The sequence below is a fragment of the Corella eumyota genome, chromosome 1 (assembly GCF_963082875.1).
Source record: "Corella eumyota chromosome 1, kaCorEumy4.1, whole genome shotgun sequence".
NCBI lineage: Eukaryota > Metazoa > Chordata > Ascidiacea > Phlebobranchia > Corellidae > Corella > Corella eumyota.
Window position 1 is genome coordinate 13,036,486 of NC_137490.1, and position 17,807 is coordinate 13,054,292.

The window sequence follows — 17,807 nt, forward strand, 5'->3', positions numbered from 1 at the left end:
ATTAAGTTAATTTAATAGACATGATTGTGTACAATATGTACAAAAAACTAAAACCTATATGAGTTTTTAGGCCATTATGATCATAGTTTATCGATTGGGATTTTAAAAGTGAAATCTAGTTGCAAATACGAATCCTTACAGAAAGTAAAAATCATACAGAGTTTATTAACTACAGAAAGGAACTTGCGATATGATACAACCTTTAAAAAAAAACAATTTAAAGCGATGCATATGATCTGTATAACAAAAAAGAGGAACAAAATAGACAAATAATATTACATTAAAGAAAGCGTATTTCTATAACACAAAGTAGTGATAAAGTTTTTAAAATTAGAATGTTTGCAATATGGACAATTGGTCGCAGGTGTTAGTGAAAATGCAAATACTTTAGGCAAGGTTTTTGCAACTATATAAAATGAAAAACCCATTTGTAAAAGGCATATTATTTAAATTAAAATATATATTACAAAATTATCCAGAAATTATAAAAACAAGTGTTACTTTCACGTTAGTAGCGTAGGCTACTCACATAAGAAAATTTAAAAGAAAGCGGCAAAAAGCAACATTACTATATCTAGAACAAGACTGTATATAAATAAAGCAAATAATTAAAAAAAAAATTAAAAAATCTTTTAAAGGCAAAACGATTCTGTAACTTCTTGTGGACATGTTTGGCATATTAATTTACAACAGTATTCAAACCTGCAATTGCATGTCACATTTACTGTAAAAGTTTGTGTTGTGTAATTGCGCCCGCAACACATAATACTACAGCCGTCCGTATCTTGACTTGATGCATTACATCTGCGACCTTGTGTGCCAAAAGATCCAACTTTTAAATTAGGGTTACAAAAATTAGTAGGCGAATTTTTGGCGTAAACCAAGTCATTTTCTGTAGGCTGTGCGTACTTTTTGCTTCTCGCCTTTATTTTGTTTTTCTTAACTCTAACTTTTATTGCACCATCGAACTTGTCCTTCAGTTCGTCGCTGACTTTTTTAATTGTGGGAAGACTTTCCCAGCAAATAATCTGCGAACATCCGCCAGATAAGCCGTGACACTTGCAAATCGTTCGCTGATTGTTTATAACGACCTGAAATTGTATTATGAGAACCATTACTACACCCATATACCTTAATTCAATATGCATACATCAAACAAGTGTTGCGAATTGTTTATTGACTTTTTGCAGGCCTACTTAATATTATGACGTTTAAATTGATGATTTGTCGTATTATATTTAGTCTGGCATCTGTGTGCATTTTCTCATTCTAACATAGTCAAGTGTCTTTAAACTTGACCTTGATTGGCCTAGCCATGACCCATGACCTAAAGATTTTCTCACGGCGTGACGTAATCAAGCAAACAAACAACGCATTGGGTGTAAGGGCTTAAACAAGGACAAATTTAACATGTAATGCAAAGCTGAATTATGTCAAAAAAATTCTGATGGTATCATAAAAACAAATGTCTACTTCTCGGGCCAATGAAGTTATTCTTATATGATATTTAGCAGAGGTCACGTCGATGTATTTTATCACAGCAATGTGTTTTCCAACTACTTAATCATTTAAGAATAGTCGTATGACCGTATCGGCCCTTCTTCCGGGATATGTATACAGTATTTATCTTTGTAAACATTGGGTTTAGAGCATTATAGGAGATAAGTATGTAGAGGTTATGCCAATCAAAAGACCCAAAATTTAAAAAAAATTACCCTTCTGCCGGCTTCTCGGTTGTGTCGCCTCAGAATGCTGTTAGTGTCCATTTTCTTATCGTTAAAAAATTCTCTTGATACCATATCACCAAACCTTATGTCATCTGAACAACCGTTCCATTCAAATTTATTCTGCTAAAATAATAATTCGAATTGAGCAAAAAAAACATCGACAAAATTAAACATTTTACTATAATGTTATTATGTATGATATGTCTTACTGTTTTGCATGAGCATTCAGTTGGCAATAATTCAGAGGTACAAGCTCTTGTTACTTCATAAGAAACACTGGCAGCAATAATGGCATATACAAACGCCTTTTCTCTCCCCTCTAAATATCAAAATAAATTTTATTTTTAGGTAAAAAAAATTAAACACCCACGGTATAAACCTGAGGTTTTACAAGACCCCTAAATAACCCCATTTTCTAGAGTTAATCAAACGTGTATTCTGACGTTTAATTGATTTTATAACACGTTAGAGCAGTATTAATCATTTATAAATTTTTTTTTCGTTTTTTAAAAATAATTATCACGTTAAAATCTTTCAAAATAAATCGCACGCTTAAAAAGTCAAATTCGTAACTGATATGTGCCCCGGATAATTTTGCTGATCACTCAAGAGTCAGTCACGGTCGTTGGTGGCTAATGATTATTTTTAAAACGGGGAGCGCGTGATTAGCGAATTAAGGTATTTTGCCCTAGCAAATCTACACAGACGGCTGGCTAAAATCACGTAAGATTTTGACACACATTGTAACAAACAGGGCCCGCGAAAAACTAAAGGTAACAAGCGGGGATTCCTGTCTTTTAACACCGCGTCGAAGATATGCATGCCATTTTCCCTTTCCAGCTTTGAGATCGATATCTGATTATTCCGGGCGCTTTGGTTTTTGTTTATAACCCTAAAGAAACAATAGCTATCTTTAAACAAATCTAGATTTCAAAATTCCGGAATATAAATTCTGTGGGAGACATTTTGCAGTAGTAAAGAGTAAGCTCAAGTTTTAGGTGTTTCAAAAATTGCTGTTGGACGTAAACTTGATTAATTGCAACAATATTCATGTACGTCGTGTTTCCTTAACCTTACAAATCAAATAACATAACATGTGCAAGGGTAGGACCACAAATACAACCTTGCAAGGTGATTGTATTACATAGTTTCCTGGTTCCTGTACAAATTTATGCGAACGACGTATTTTTTGTCATCAAAACTGCGTGTTTATTTGGACGCGGTTAAGTTGTTTAAAATTATTTTCGAATATCCGTTTCAAAACGTGCTTGCTTGCCCAATAGTCAAATTCATGGTCAACCCGCTATTATTTATATGCGAATAAAGCTAAAGTATTATTAAAATGCAATACTGTGACACTAAAGCGGCTCAACAGCGCGTACAACTGTGTAACTATTGCAACTTCAAAGCATTTGGGCCGCCTCGCTGTCCATAAATCACGCAGTTGCCCTACAGAAAAGCGTTTGTATTTTATTGACTGAATCATCTTGGGTGACACGATTTTAATGCATCAAATTTAATTTGTCTCGATCGAGATCGTTTTGTTTGAGCGTGTCATTTCGCTAACAGAACTTTCCCGGTGCTAGGCCATCAATCATAGACCAACATCAAAAACGTATGTTCGAACCGGTAAATCAACGAAATCGAATCCCACCACGTTGTTAGAGTTTGCAAATTGAGGTTGTAAATAGGCGTGGGCGCCCTCATCGCAAATCACGCATTGTCCAAAGCACTTGTTTAAGTGACTTTATATCTACTTGCCTGACAGGCAAAATGGGCGAATTCTGTGATGGATGAGGCGGTAGGCGGGACGTTGGCCTGAGTTCTATTATCACTCGCGACCACGCGCAATGCGAACGCTTTAAAATAGACAGAACACAGTAGCGAGGGCTGCGTCAAATAAACCACTTCACAGGTTAAATTTGAACGTAACATTTGCTTAAACAAGAAGCGCACGCCAGTCTGTTATAATGACCCGCACACGTATTTGCCTGTAAGAATGACTACAAAGAACTGATCGGAATCAATGGATTATCGGCTTCTGGGTGCGAAAAGGGGGAAAGTAATTTTAGGGGTAGACCTTAACGGGTTGAACTCGCCATTTATTTGTTATATGATGGGGCGGAATTACGAAATACATTATGTGTGTGAATCACAGGTTTTCGAAGCTATTAAAATATTAAATGCTCAAATAAAATGACTTGGTAAATTTACGGAGGTGTGACGCAAAACATATCAATCACTAAAAGTCTATAAACAGGTAGTCGCAGATACCAGGTCAATAGCCTTTATTACCGGTGCTTTTTGGCCCGGTTTCGAAAAAATTTCAAAGGCTGCTGCCCTTTAGATTTCTTATTATTATTATCACCTTGAATCGATTATATTAACCACAAATTGGCTACCATTGCTTTGCCTTCAAATTAAGATTATCTAAATCACAGTTTACATGAGCGACGTACGTCAGCAGCCTGTTTAACTGTCGTGAGAGATGAATACTGCGGACACGGCTGACTGCATAAACGCAGCGCAAAAGCTCATAATATTTAATTTGTCGTTTTGATGTCGCCTTCTAATACATTAAGGGAAAACTTACCGAATCTGTGACCTTTTAGCCCAAGTTTAAAAAAAAGTTATACAACCAATACGTGACACTGTAAAAATTACATGACATGGCACGAAGCGATTACAGTCAACATTGTTGTCTCGACACACAAACTTGAAATCAGCCGATACACAGAATTTTGTAAGTAATGGCGCTACTGTGGCAGTTTAAACAGAGTTTTATGTCGCGCAAACCTTTACTCTGCCACTTAATTAAATTACAATGTAGATTTAATAGATATTCGCGAATCGCAATAAATTAGGCCCGAGCCAAAACTGATTGCTTTTCGATTGAAGTGGTTTATTATTGCAGAGGAAAGAGACCATAAATCCAATTGAGGAGAATTTTAATATTTGCCAAAGATGCCGACACAAATATTTTAGTAAACTTAAAACTTGGCATCGTTTTCGCTTTTAGGGCGTACCGGCCCACTCCTATAATTAGTTAATAGGTGATTAGGAATTATAAATGTAAACGAGCTTAAGCGTTTACCTATAATGTATATGGTGCGATTTGGGCCATTTTTCATTCTTTAAAATTCCCTATAAGGTTAGTGCAATTTGTTGAATTTCAATTGATAAGCTATTATTATTCTTGGCCGATGACGAATATGCCTTACTCAAAATGATGTTATAATCGAATTTTAAATAATACGAATTTCGATTTAACTCGTTAATCATCATAAAAAAACACAGCAATAAAAATACCGAGGATCATGGGTATGCCATATTGTCGGTACTTTTTGATACAGTTATTTAGATACTTTGGAATACGTGCGTGATAAACGATGCAAATTATTTGTGAAAAAATCTTCGAAATTAATCGACTTGTGACCGCTTGAATGAAACCGCTAACGTGAAAGAATGTGCCACAAATATCAAAATTCGGGAGAAATCAAATAAAAATTGCCGCTAATTTCTATTGAACTGTTTGTCAAAACAATAACACAAAATTTTTTTTTTTTGTTAAAAAAGGGGGTTCAAGGTGAATCAAAGTTACCTAGAATTTACAAAAATCCGACAACATAAATAGCAACAATTATTCCTGATTTTCAATACGAAGGCCGATAATGATTTAAATTGGGTTCCGTATTATCTTTTGTCAGTTAACTTGATTTTTGTTTAAATAAATTATGACTGTTTATGTAAGGTGCAAATATAATATAATTTGCGCCACTTAAACAATAACTCTATTTCCTACAAAATCCCTAATTGAATATAATATTTTTATTAATTTTTCGCGCCATTGCAACTCTTTGACCTAATAATTAGACACGGAAACTTTTTAACATGCTCGTTTTAAAAAGTTCCATAAACTTTTACGGAAATTAAAAGTAATATAAACAGCTTTCTTTAGTAACCTACATCCTTGAAGTTTTATGTTTAATTGTTACAAATTGGTTATAGCCCCCTGCACCTTAAAACGTGAGCCGTTTTGTAAATAATTAAGACAAATTCGAACTTGGTTCCGCAGGAAAACACACAAAAAAGACATGTGTGTACATACGTATTCCCACACACATACAAAATATTGTAAACCTACTTGATTTGAGAATGGGGTCAAATGCATGGTGGCGAGGGTGGCCCGGATAAACTGTGCAATTCCATCGACTGTACCTTAAATAAAAAAAAACGCATAAGAAAAATTTGGAATAGCAAAGTGTCGTAAAAAATTAATTGTTTAAAAAAATGACTAGCCAATTTTTCAAAATTTATTTTATTTAATGAAACACCATTAAAATGTATTTTATGTATAGTTAGTTAAGTTAAAAAAATTTTTTTTTCCAATACCTGAATTGATATTGGCACCAATGTATTCCAACTTGCACACCCTCGCTTATTTTATGCATTATTGTCGGATGCTTCTCGCAGAACGCTCTCTGTGGACCTTTAAGATATCTCAGTGAATTGCAATAATCTTTTGCACCCCTTGAGTATCGAGAATGGGGTAGTTTGGGTTCGATGTGGCCCGGCGGGGATTTTGGAACAGTAAGCAACCTAAAAATATATTTTATTTTATTTAAAATTTGCTAATATTAAAGTGGTATGTTATCCAATATTAAAATATTATTGGCCCATCGGTCAAAGTTTATTTCCATTAAACCTCGCAATGCTTGGGTTTTAAAGTTGTAAAAACCTATTTCTTGATTTCCTTTTATGTGGGACTCTATCTAAAATTTTATTGCCGTCTTTATTTTGTCGCCATTCGATTTTTACGAGTCTCATAACATGACATCATCTAGCATAGGCCTAACAAACGTAAATCCTAACCGTGTATTCCCTTATGTGATTTTTCCCATAAATCAAGAGCGTTGAACTTTTGCGTAGGGGACAATGACAGGTATAAAAGTTTTACTGCCCAATTATTAAGCATAATTCTTTGTACAATTGAATTGGCGGACAGACAAAACGATTGTAATTCGGCCGAGTATTTTCGTTATAAAACAATATGGCATTCGATTTCTGTTCTACCACCATTTTTATCAGGTAAGTGCTTACGGAAGGTAGTTATATTATTTTTATCCCCAAATAAAAACCAAGGATAACGTGAAATTGCGTGCAAGTAATTTTTACCAATAACAACAATGCGATTGCGAGGCGGTACTGCATCGTTTTTCGTTACCAGCTTTCTCAAATATCCGGGATATTTTGGCGTTAACGCATTCGTACATGCAAGCCCACGCCCCTGTGGTGATTAGACTCACTAATGTAATTGTGGTTGATATAAGCAGGTGCGTTGGAGCGAGAGGGGTTTGACCTGCGGTCGTGAAAGACAGAAATCGGTTTTACCTTTTCGGAAAAGAGAATAAATTCGCTGTAACCGCCAAGGTCGCCCACAATACTCCAAATACGTCGTTTAAAATTACAACTGTTTTGGCGCAATCGTCATAAAAATCATAGTAAACCTGTTTCAATACACCTCTAAAACTTTGCGGGTTTTTTAACAATTGAAAAAAATTTCGACATTATTTATTAATCGAAAAAAAACGCCTCTTTAGTTTAAGCTATTGTTGTTTACTGAATTAGTGTCTGGACTTCAGGTACGTCAGCTTATCGCGGCGATGCGTTCAGTTTAAACGGTCATGTGCACGCATAAGTCTAGCGGTAATGAATTGAAAAGGTGATGATGGTCAGACTGTCAATTTCTTAGATAATATTTTGATTTTCCCATGACTGAAATATTTTGTAAGATTATAAAAAGATCGCAGCGTTCTTAAAATCAAAACAATTCCACACATCTTCTATCTATACCTACACACTGACACAGTCAGACAGTATTAAAAATACTGTCGGTAAATCGTTAATTTAAAAAATGATTTTTTAAATATTTTAAATATTTATTAATTTTTTTTAATATTTATTAACTTACCACCACGTTGCACTGGCAAGTAAGGCACTTGAACTCCAAATAAAATAAAGAAATATAAAAGTAACTTTTGAATTTTTCTTCTTAGCTAGTCTCATTTTGATATGCAAATTTAGATAAATCCTAGCAGCAAATGGAAATTTTAAGCTATTAAAAAAATAGGTTTTATTTATAGTTTAAGCCTATTGATATAGTTTTTATTACTAAAGACTTATATCTTATTTGGTAATTTTTTAAATTGCCGTCTTTTTTAGACAAAATGTTGTAAATAATAAGTATTTAGTTTAACTGTCAATAAAATTATTCGCTGGTCGTAGTTGATCGCTTTAATGTGTAATACTTTATGCTTACTAACAAACTTTAGACGATTTTATTTTTTTATTGCGTTTTACCGATTATAACTTAAAAGAATATTTGATAGGTTAGGCAGCTTAAGTTATAAAACACTGCTATAAAACTAAATAAGGCTATAAGCAATAAGCCAAAGCGAACTGGTGAATGGAAAAATTCATTTAATAGAAATGTACATAACAACAATTTGACAATAACCTGTCCTTGTATCTTAGCATATTTTTATATTTACCGAACGTTCTTATCTGCCTATAAATATCTACGATCACTTTATAATACGTTAAATCGTTTTAGCAAATAAACTATAAATTTAGAGTGAAAAATTAAAAATTTCCCAGAAGTTACTTGCTGTTCTATTTAACCAGGCTTATATTCTAGAGTTGGTGTTTCTCAATAATACGTCTTATAAATCAAATTCATCTCGAAGTACAAACTCACAATTTGCCGGAAAAGTTGGCCTAAAAACCCGGCCGATTCGTTAATGTTTCTACTGCGTAACCCTGAATTCACGTGCTGTAATTACTAGGCCTTCTCGCAGCAGACATTCTTAACACAGAAGCCTAAGCACACAGCTTTTAAACCTTTGTTACGCCGCGTGGACGAGTTTACTACTATGCCATTCGGCTTTCATTTAATTTAATTTATATAACGAAAGCCCTTTTTTATATAATTCGGTTGCATTTTTTTTTAGGATAAAAAGGAGATAGGGGACGCACATTAACTGTAATATATTACAATAAAAACAGCGCCAGACATCATTAAACTTTAATATTATTGTGTAGTTCTTTCCATTGTATTTTCTACTAGTATAAAAATTGCCTTTTTAGCATAAACTATTTTAAATTTTTTATAACTTTTTATGGGACCACAATCGCTTAATTTGATTACGAAAGCTTTAACACCTAATATGTAAAATTATCTGCTCATTTTGTACCCAAGGTTTATAAGACGGGTGTAACACATTATCTTAAATACCCAAGTGAATAAACTGAAGTTAAATCAGGTTTAAAAAAACATATTTTTTCTTACTGAAAAAATGGAAAAACAAATATAAATAAAATTTCAAACAACATTTCCGCACAAATTAAATTTTATTTAAATTAATACAATCTCGTTGTAAATAATTGTAAAAAGAAATTATTTTACAGTCTAATGGAAATGTTTTATTTAACAATTTAGATAAATGTTACCAAGGTTTCGTTTACAGAATTCAAACGAATTTACGGGATTATTAATTAATAATAGATTTAATTAGTTATAAATTCTTTTGTGCCTTAAACTATTAAACGCTTTTAGCTTTTATATGAAAACGAGGTAAAACCTATTGATGTACTCTAACGAACAAAATACGATTTCTGTTAATTAAGGTAGGTTCGTTTTACTCGAACACTTCCTCAAAAATATTTACAAAAGTATTTTTCAGTCGAATACCTCTGAGCATTACTTAGTAGAGTTTAAGGTCTAACCACGCCCACTAATGGTTTAAAAAATATTTCAATTGATTTTCTAAACCCCGTTTTTATTAATTTTTTATGATTATTTATATTTAGTGTAAAAAAATGACTTTTAGACTTAACTTGAGGTGGTATATTTCCTCCAATCCAGCCTTAAGTTGTCTTTGGTAGTTTTGAATAATATTTTTGGTGAAAAAGTAAGTAGCTTATGCAACACACCAAAGGCACTACAAGAACGAACCAGTTTAGATTAAACTTAGGACTTTTTAATAACCCCAAAGGCTTCTTATATGCACTAGGTTGCCGATATTAATCGCTTTAAAACAATGAGAATTTTTGCGATAAAAAAAAACTAGTACAAAATTTGTATTTTTTTAATTTGAAAAATGACATCATCTTATATTATTTTTGAAGCTTGCCCACAAAAATAAAAGATAATGACTGAATTGTGAAAAGTATTCCCGCAATTGCGTAAATGACATTGACCGGATAAAAAATGGTCTAAATGTCATTTATCATTTTTCACGCAATCTTTCAATACGCAGTTATCTCAGACGACAAATTGTCAATTCGTGACTGATTTACTTGACCCTCTAGAGACGTCCTGATCTTGGGTAGGCATTTGCATGTGTACAACAAACTTTCTTTTGTTTTTTCAAAATCCATTAACAACCTAGGCTAAGTGGATGTCTATTCAAAAGCATAGCGTGAACAAATATGACGTCATAAGTGTAAATAAAATTTGCACACGGCACAATATTTTTTTAAAATGACATAACTGTAGCAAAATATTTAGTTATTTTGCTTAAAAGTTGAAAAATAAAATATTAGGTAATAAAAAAAATTAAAGACTACATTAATTTTATACTTAAAGTACGATAAAATAAACACACAACAACTACTATTAAACAAATTTTAAGAGTTTTAATCATACACAATTAGGGGAAATTAAGAAGCGAAATCAAAGATTCTAAACCTAAATAATACATTAACATTTTTTCTTTCCATTTTGCTGGCGTTTTATTTATTATAGTATGAACGACCTCCCAAATTTCCAGCAAAGCCTGTTTTTAGCAGAGGCTGGTCAGTAGTTTAACACCCGTTGCGACGCAAAATTGTATTTTTTCTTTGTCTGGTTGACCTAAATTTCGTATATATCGTTAACCCGACATATTTTTGTAAAAAATAATAAGTTGTTACATCATGGCTAGATTTTTGGATATATCAAGAAGAGAATCGGGTCTACTAAAAATTCGAGCTCATCAAATTAGAATTATTGCAATTATTTTGCTTGTGTTGCTTATAAGAAAAGAAAATGATTCAGGTTAGTGGTATGTATATAGGCCCTTTCGAGTAATTTTGTATTTTTTTTTAATATTGGACATTTATACACAAATAATTTTCACATAGAATAATGGGGTACAAACTTGCTTAGACCTCATTTTTAGCGCAATTTTATATATTTGCCAAAGTATAGCAAATTTGGCCTGATAATATATGTATTAATCTGCCAGTCTCCAGCTAAAATAATTATACATTTAAATGTTGCTATTTTTTGTATTACAGACAGCGAGAGCGAAGATAAGCTTGAGGACAGTGAAGATGAGATGGGTGATTTTATCTCTATACAACAGTAACTTGTTTTGTAGTATTATGATAACATGTTTGCAAAATAAATAAAATTAGTTAAACTTTAAAACTTGTGCCAATCATATTTTATGTATATGAAATTAGTAGGCCTACAGCCTAAATAAATAATATTGAATTTTACAAAAAAATGTAAGTACTGTGCCATATACAACGCACAAATTATTAGGTAACGAATAATATGTTTAGGATGTAGTTATAGAATTCAAGTTTAAAGTCAATTTTTATAAACGCTGATTTAAATATTTGAGACAACACATGAGCGTGTTTACAAGCGAAAAGTGTTTCACAACATTATAGCGTATGCTAAAAAGTCAGTTCTAAATTCTTTAACGTTAAGTATTGGGTTTTTCCGGTTATTGTCTACTATTATTGCTGAGTTGCTAAATTTATATATGGCGAACGCTAACTGAATAGGTTATTTCACGTTTGTGTGCTTTACAACATTGAAAAAAAATGTTCAGAAAAATTGTAGCACATTTTAAATATGTTGATGTTACGTTGTCAAAAAAACTTGCGTTTTGTTCTAAAGACGGAACTTTTCGACCTTTAATGATGTTGCTTGAGTTGAGCGGCCACGGGGTTCCATGGATTAGTGGTTCGTTACTTGTGTTATTAACCACTAATGACGCAAGCCTTAAAGAGATATATTTTAATTTGTTGGTTGCATTATTATTGGACTTAGTATGCGTTGGCATTTTAAAAGGTTTGGTAAGACGCCAAAGACCTTCCTATAACCAGAAAGATATGTTTGCAACTGTTTCACTGGACAACTATTCGTTTCCCTCTGGTCATGCAACTAGAGTTGCCATGGTAACAATATTTCTATTAACCCACTTATTTTTGACATTTGCTGTCCAGATTGGCTTGCTATGTTGGGCCATATCCGTGGGTGTTTCAAGAGTTTTATTAGGAAGACATCATGTATCAGATGTTTTAGCTGGTTTTTTTATTGGCTATTTACAAAGCCAAATCATAGAACACATTTGGTTTTCTTTGCAATATTATGATAATATATATAGTATGATATTCTAATAAAATCCTCATTTTTTAATTTCGAGTATTACTTATTTGCTATTCGATTCTAACTTAATGCAGTACTTCGTATAGTACTATTTATTTTTTTGCCGTTATGTATGTTGTGTATATTGATATGGAATTACGTAACTATGTTGTTGTTTTTAATTATATTTTTTCTGACATATATTGTTGCACTTTAACCAGGTAATCTCTTGCTTGTATTCTTTTTTTATTTATAATACTCTAATAAACCTAATTTAAAGATAAACAGAATATAGCTTAACAAACAAAAAACAACTCACATTTATTAATGTTTAATTACAAAAATCAGAACAATAACTTTAGTAAAAAGTTTTAACTATAAAAGCAATCCATTTCACAAGGGCATTAATTAAGTGTAGGCTATGTGACTAAAACTATATGAAACAACAATTGTTTGCTCTAAATATGGTGTCAACTAGCATAACGATTTAGTTCGCTAACAAAAATAAGATCTACCAACAAATTAAGAAGGTTAACTATGCCCAGTAATTGAACAACACTGATTAAAGGTTAATTAAAAGGCTAGTGTACTATAAGGGATAAGCTCTATAAGACATATTAGAACAAATAAATGAAAGATATTAGGTTGAAAACTTAAGTAATAGGCCATAAACTATTTTACTTATAAATTATTGCACATAATTGTACTAACAAGGCAATCATACAATAATATTTAAAAAGACATTGGGATTATATGAATATTTAAATGTTATTAAACCCCAGATACAGAAAAAGTATAATAAAAATTGACATATGAATATATAAGACACTTAAGAAACTGTAAATGCAATATGCATATATTATCAAGGGTACCAATTTCCGATTAATAGTCAAATGTCGGGGTAGAAGTATATAAATACCAAGTAAATACATTAAACTGATAATATCTTGGTAGAATTGTTTTAATTACTAACGGAATATGTGTATAAAAAATGCCACTCTCTTGTGTATATAATTCTAATAAACCCTAAAAATGATAAAAAAATACAAATTGGCTACAGCATTTTAAGGAAGACAACCGATATACATTCTACCTTGTTCTGTTAACTTTGCCTCAGTACTTGCTATGAGCTTTTTAGTAATCACTATTCACTGTAGCCAAAATTTAACTCTACATGTGCTATATATTTTGTTAACTTCTTTTTGGGGTTTCAATTTTAGAGTCTACATTTGAGTTATCAAACTTTAACAATAATTCATCTTCCCCAACATCTTGACTTTCATCTTGGGAAGACTGATCCAACAATTCTTGTGGATATTTAATAGAACTACGCTTGCTGTTTGTGCTGCTATATGACTTTGAAAGTTCAAAGTCTTCAGAACCAGAAAAGTTTTTCTTGTATAAAAAGGCTCCGCCGTAGCTTTTGGAAGACTTTTTGTGCATAAGAATACTGTCAACAACCCAAAACATAAATGCATTGACAAAGAATGGAACAATTAACATAACAACAACCACTTCAACATGCGGATCTTCAATCCAACTTAACATGATTTTTCTGGCATTAACCCAAAATGATGGTAATACCATTAAACCAACTAGCACCTAGAAAGAGTTTTATAACATACCTTGTTAGACCACCTAGGTAACAAGAGTAGCATGATACTTTATTTAAAAGTACCACATATAAGTTTGGAATATATTTATAAATAACATTACCTTTTCAATCAGCATAACTAAAAGATAAAGTGAACATTGACCAAGCCAAGCATTGCAGCTAGGTGGATTTCCATACTCTCCAAAAAATAAACTGATACAATTGTAATATCGGATAATTTTTTGTGTTATCTGCAAGAAAATTTTAAATAAAAACCTATAACCTTCTCTTATTGCAAAAAATATTCAGAACTAATATTTACAGTTAATCCCAAATAAATAAGTAACAATCCAATAGTTGAGTCCAGTAGAAAGCTGATGAGATACCAGGTACAGGGGTCATCTGCTGTCACAGCATCAGATAAAAACACATTTGCAAAATGTATAAACAAAGCACCAAGTCCCTAAAAATAAAAAATTGAAAAATTGAAAAATAATTTTTAATTAGGCTATAGTGCTAACATTAACAACTATATATAAAAAATATAACTTTATATACATTTTTTATATGTGTTATATATTTAAATGTAAACTTTATCGAAAAAATAAACATTCAAACCAGAAAACACAGTGGTTATTCATTTTTGTTAAATATAAACATAATGATCAATAATTTTAATTTAATAAAAAACACAACAGTGCAACATATATAGGTAATATATTATGGATAGCAAGATATAAATAATAAAAACTTTTGAAGTCAATTCTAATAAAATACGTGTTATTTTGGCAAAATTAAATTATTTTTATTTATTTACCTGCTTTGAAGTATCATAAAACCAAATTGTCCAGGTTCTTCTTTCCCCTTTAGGTTCTCTCCATCTTTTAATTAAGAGTGTACTGAATGCTATGAAACCAAGTATACCCTGAAGTGCAATAATATTATATTATACCAAACAAACTTAGTATATATATATATATTAATTTAAATTGTATTTTAATTTACCTGTACAGCAATTCCAAACGTTCCCACCAAATCACCTCGGACACAATGTGAAGTTGTGTCATTCATTTATAAATATTTTTTTAAATAATTAAATGTCAGAATGTAATCCCTAGATTTTACCCTTGTTTCTACTTTCAATTCGTTTGCTTAAAGCAAAACTATTGTCTGATTACGTAGACCAGTCTGCCAGTGGAATAATAAAATTGTCGATGCAAAATACGTGGGACGAGTCAAAACAAAACACACGTCAATAATTTGTCATTTATTAATTGTTATTCCAAATCATCAATCGTTCCGTATTTTTGGAGGACGAGTCGTGACCAATATTTTGAGCAAGAACTGTGACCTAATGGTAAGCCAGAATTACAGGAATAATGTATAAAATAAAATATTATCAATAAAGATTTAAAAAACTAATAGATACATATTATACTAGCACATAAACTTAAAATAGGTGGTTTTGTATTTTTTTTTAAATAAATGATTAAAACTTTAAAACAAAAACATTAAAATTTGCTGTTCGTAATAAGTTTATAAAAATGAATATTTATAAAACCTTCCACCAATAATGGTTATTTTATATCGCGTATCATAATACAATTTGATTTATTTTGTTTTACTTTATCCCTAATTTGTCCAACGAATGATAATAGAATCAACAACAAAAAATATCAATGTGCAAAAAAATGGACATGCATAATTAATGACCTTTTTCTTGAAAATGGTTAAAAATCGATTAAAGCACTCCGATAAAACGGCATCAGCCAGCGTTTACAATAAGATATAAGCTTTGCGCTTCTACATAGTGAATATAGAGTGGGATTTCATAAAGAGTAAAATATAAAATGTATTCTTCTGAAGACGAAATATATGAAGGAATAAGTGAGTCTCCGCAGAAAGAATGGATTAATTTTCTATACACCATCAAAGCAGAATGTCTATTAAACAGGTAACACATTATTCTGTTATAAAGTTAATTTTAATAAAAAATTTGAAATTTTCATTTATTCGCGAAAATTTTGAGACGTTTGCTTACATATTTTGATATTGTATTATTTGCTAAACCCAACTTTAAAAAAACAGTTGATGTTTGTAAACTGAAAGCTAATATTTGTTTTTTTAGGGAAGAGAAAATGCAAGAATTGTGGATTCATCTTCGAAATAACGAACCGGAATTGCTTGATACTTTTGAAATTTTTCTGGACAATGCTGTAAAAGAAATAGAAAAAGTTAGAGAAGATAAAAATATTGCCCTAAAAAGGTGAGTACATCTTAATGTGATACTTAAATAGTTTACACTAAAAAGTAAAATATATAAACTTAACGGAAAAATGTAAAATAAATATATTTTTAACAGCAAAAAGCACAAAGAACGTGAAATTCAAGATATTTTTGTCGAAGTTGAAAAAATAGTAGAAGAGGAAAGAATACGAATCAGAAATGACGTTGGTTAATTTTAGTAATTTTGTAAAAGGTCGCAAACCTTGAATACGTAATAAAAATAATACTAATACTCTTTAGTGTGAAATGAAATACCTAAGGGAACTTCAAACAAAAATGAAATCCAAGCAATACGAACTCCAAGAAATTATGGACGCCAAAGAACAGTTGGAAGGAGAATTGTCGGTCATGAATTTAAACGAAAAACAAAGAAGCGAAAGCATCATGGATTTAAATCATCGACTTAGCGAATTAAGCGAAAAGGAGAACGAACTTCGTTCTAACAACGACGTTCTTAAAAGAGTAGGACATGCATTGTTTTATTCTTTACTAATAGTGTATTTTTGGCAAAATAGGGTGCTAAGTAACTGATCTGTTAATGTACAGATCGTTACCAATACTTATTGCGCCTGGTTTTTTAGGAAAACAAAAGGTTGCAAATCCAACTTTCTAATTCAATCGATGACCTCGCATTAACGCACAAGATGTGTTTACAATTACATGAAAAGTCCGAGAAAGAACGACAAAAAGTGTTGCTTTTAGAGGAAACTCACGTGACTAATGATAGCGAAAATAGACAACCAGATAAGTAAGTATAGTAAATAAGACGTCTCTAAAAGTTTAAGATATAAATTATTAAACGCTTTTAACTGAATTACTCTGCGTTTTAGGAATGAAAATCAAACAGAAGGCCCTTTAAAGGTAAAAATTATATTATTTAAATTTTATTATTTAAAATTTTTTTTTTTAAATAATAGCTGAGGCCAGCTGAAAAGGGATAAAAATTAAAATATTTTATTTACCAATGCAAGTGTTCCAAGGAGAAATGTAATGACGAATCCCACGGTTCTCATTGTATATTCCGTAATGTTCCCGAAGGTCCTGTATTTGCTATTATGCTAATTGGTGATGCCAACGTAGGGAAAACAAGCTTTATGGAACGCTTCTGTTTTGATACATTTTCTTCTAAACGAAGTCCGACTCTAGGTAAGGATTGACATTTTCATGATACCACAAATTCGATAATATATTGCACCACGTTATAAATAATCTATATGTTCGTTTTGCAAGTTACTTGGCATTCTTTATTTTTAATGATTTGGTGTAATTTGGTGTTAAAAAGATTTACAGCTTGACTAACACCCCTATCCATTTAGATATCTCATTTGTCATGAAAACGATATCTACCACACACGGGTTGGCATCCTTGCAAATATGGGACACTGCAGGTCAGGAAAGGTTTCGCAGTGTACCAAAGTCTTACTTGAGAAAAGCTGACGGTATCATGCTTATGTATGACGTTGGTAATGAAACAAGTTTAACAAATTCTCGACACTGGATTACTAGTATTGAGGTAAGGGATTTGCCTTTGGTACTGAAATATTAAAATTTATAATACTTTAATTATGATATGATATAAATAAAATAGTCTAGCAGCAGTAAAGGTATAGTAATAAAACAATTGGCAAAATCTTAGCATAGTTCCAAAAACGATGTGGCTGTAATGTTAGTGGGTAACAAAATAGATCAAAAGAGAACGGTATCTCGACGTAAGGGGGAGAAGGTAGCTCAACAACAAAACGCGCTTTATGCTGAAGTTTGCGCCAAAACTGGTGAA

The 17,807-nt window shown here is 31.6% G+C and overlaps 3 protein-coding genes across 4 annotated transcripts; 1 reads left to right on the top strand and 2 right to left on the bottom strand.

Annotated features, from left to right (window-relative positions):
• Positions 1–256: 256 nt before the first annotated feature.
• Positions 257–7,833, bottom strand: LOC145759193 (protein Wnt-3a-like). 2 transcript variants are annotated; one of them, XM_082572969.1, is made up of 6 exons: positions 7,699–7,833; positions 6,120–6,326; positions 5,872–5,945; positions 1,937–2,046; positions 1,716–1,847; positions 257–1,091 (listed from the first exon to the last, which is right to left on the bottom strand). In XM_082572969.1, the coding sequence occupies exons 1-6, from the start codon at positions 7,791–7,793 to the stop codon at positions 633–635; spliced, it is 1,077 nt and encodes a 358-aa protein (XP_082429095.1). In that variant the 5' UTR covers positions 7,794–7,833; the 3' UTR covers positions 257–632. The 2 variants fall into 2 exon arrangements, with proteins under 2 accessions (XP_082429095.1, XP_082429088.1); XM_082572962.1 differs by having other exon boundaries at positions 1,716–1,850.
• Positions 7,834–11,409: 3,576 nt separating this feature from the next.
• Positions 11,410–12,366, top strand: LOC145760798 (polyisoprenoid diphosphate/phosphate phosphohydrolase PLPP6-like). Its single transcript, XM_082574536.1, has one exon. The coding sequence runs from the start codon at positions 11,604–11,606 to the stop codon at positions 12,180–12,182; it is 579 nt and encodes a 192-aa protein (XP_082430662.1). The 5' UTR covers positions 11,410–11,603; the 3' UTR covers positions 12,183–12,366.
• Positions 12,367–12,465: 99 nt separating this feature from the next.
• LOC145756554 (store-operated calcium entry regulator STIMATE-like) lies at positions 12,466–15,023 on the bottom strand. Its single transcript, XM_082572376.1, has 5 exons — positions 14,750–15,023; positions 14,562–14,669; positions 14,067–14,207; positions 13,867–13,995; positions 12,466–13,752 (listed from the first exon to the last, which is right to left on the bottom strand). Exons 1-5 carry the CDS (start codon positions 14,813–14,815, stop codon positions 13,342–13,344), a joined length of 855 nt encoding a protein of 284 aa, XP_082428502.1. The 5' UTR covers positions 14,816–15,023; the 3' UTR covers positions 12,466–13,341.
• Positions 15,024–17,807: the final 2,784 nt, after the last annotated feature.

Excerpts from the sequence above, each read along its gene's own strand:
- LOC145759193 (XM_082572962.1), bottom strand. The coding sequence starts at position 7,793 with ATGAGACTAGCTAAGAAGAAAAATTCAAAAGTTACTTTTATATTTCTT. Across the intron at positions 2,047-5,871 it reads TGACCCCATTCTCAAATCAA|AGGGGAGAGAAAAGGCGTTT; the intron begins GTAGGTTTACAA and ends TTTGATATTTAG. Across the intron at positions 1,851-1,936 it reads CTGAATGCTCATGCAAAACA|CAGAATAAATTTGAATGGAA; the intron begins GTAAGACATATC and ends TTATTATTTTAG.
- LOC145760798 (XM_082574536.1), top strand. The coding sequence starts at position 11,604 with ATGTTCAGAAAAATTGTAGCACATTTTAAATATGTTGATGTTACGTTG.
- LOC145756554 (XM_082572376.1), bottom strand. The coding sequence starts at position 14,815 with ATGAATGACACAACTTCACATTGTGTCCGAGGTGATTTGGTGGGAACG. Across the intron at positions 14,208-14,561 it reads TTTATGATACTTCAAAGCAG|GGACTTGGTGCTTTGTTTAT; the intron begins GTAAATAAATAA and ends TTTTATTTTTAG. Across the intron at positions 13,996-14,066 it reads TTATTTATTTGGGATTAACT|ATAACACAAAAAATTATCCG; the intron begins GTAAATATTAGT and ends ATTTTCTTGCAG.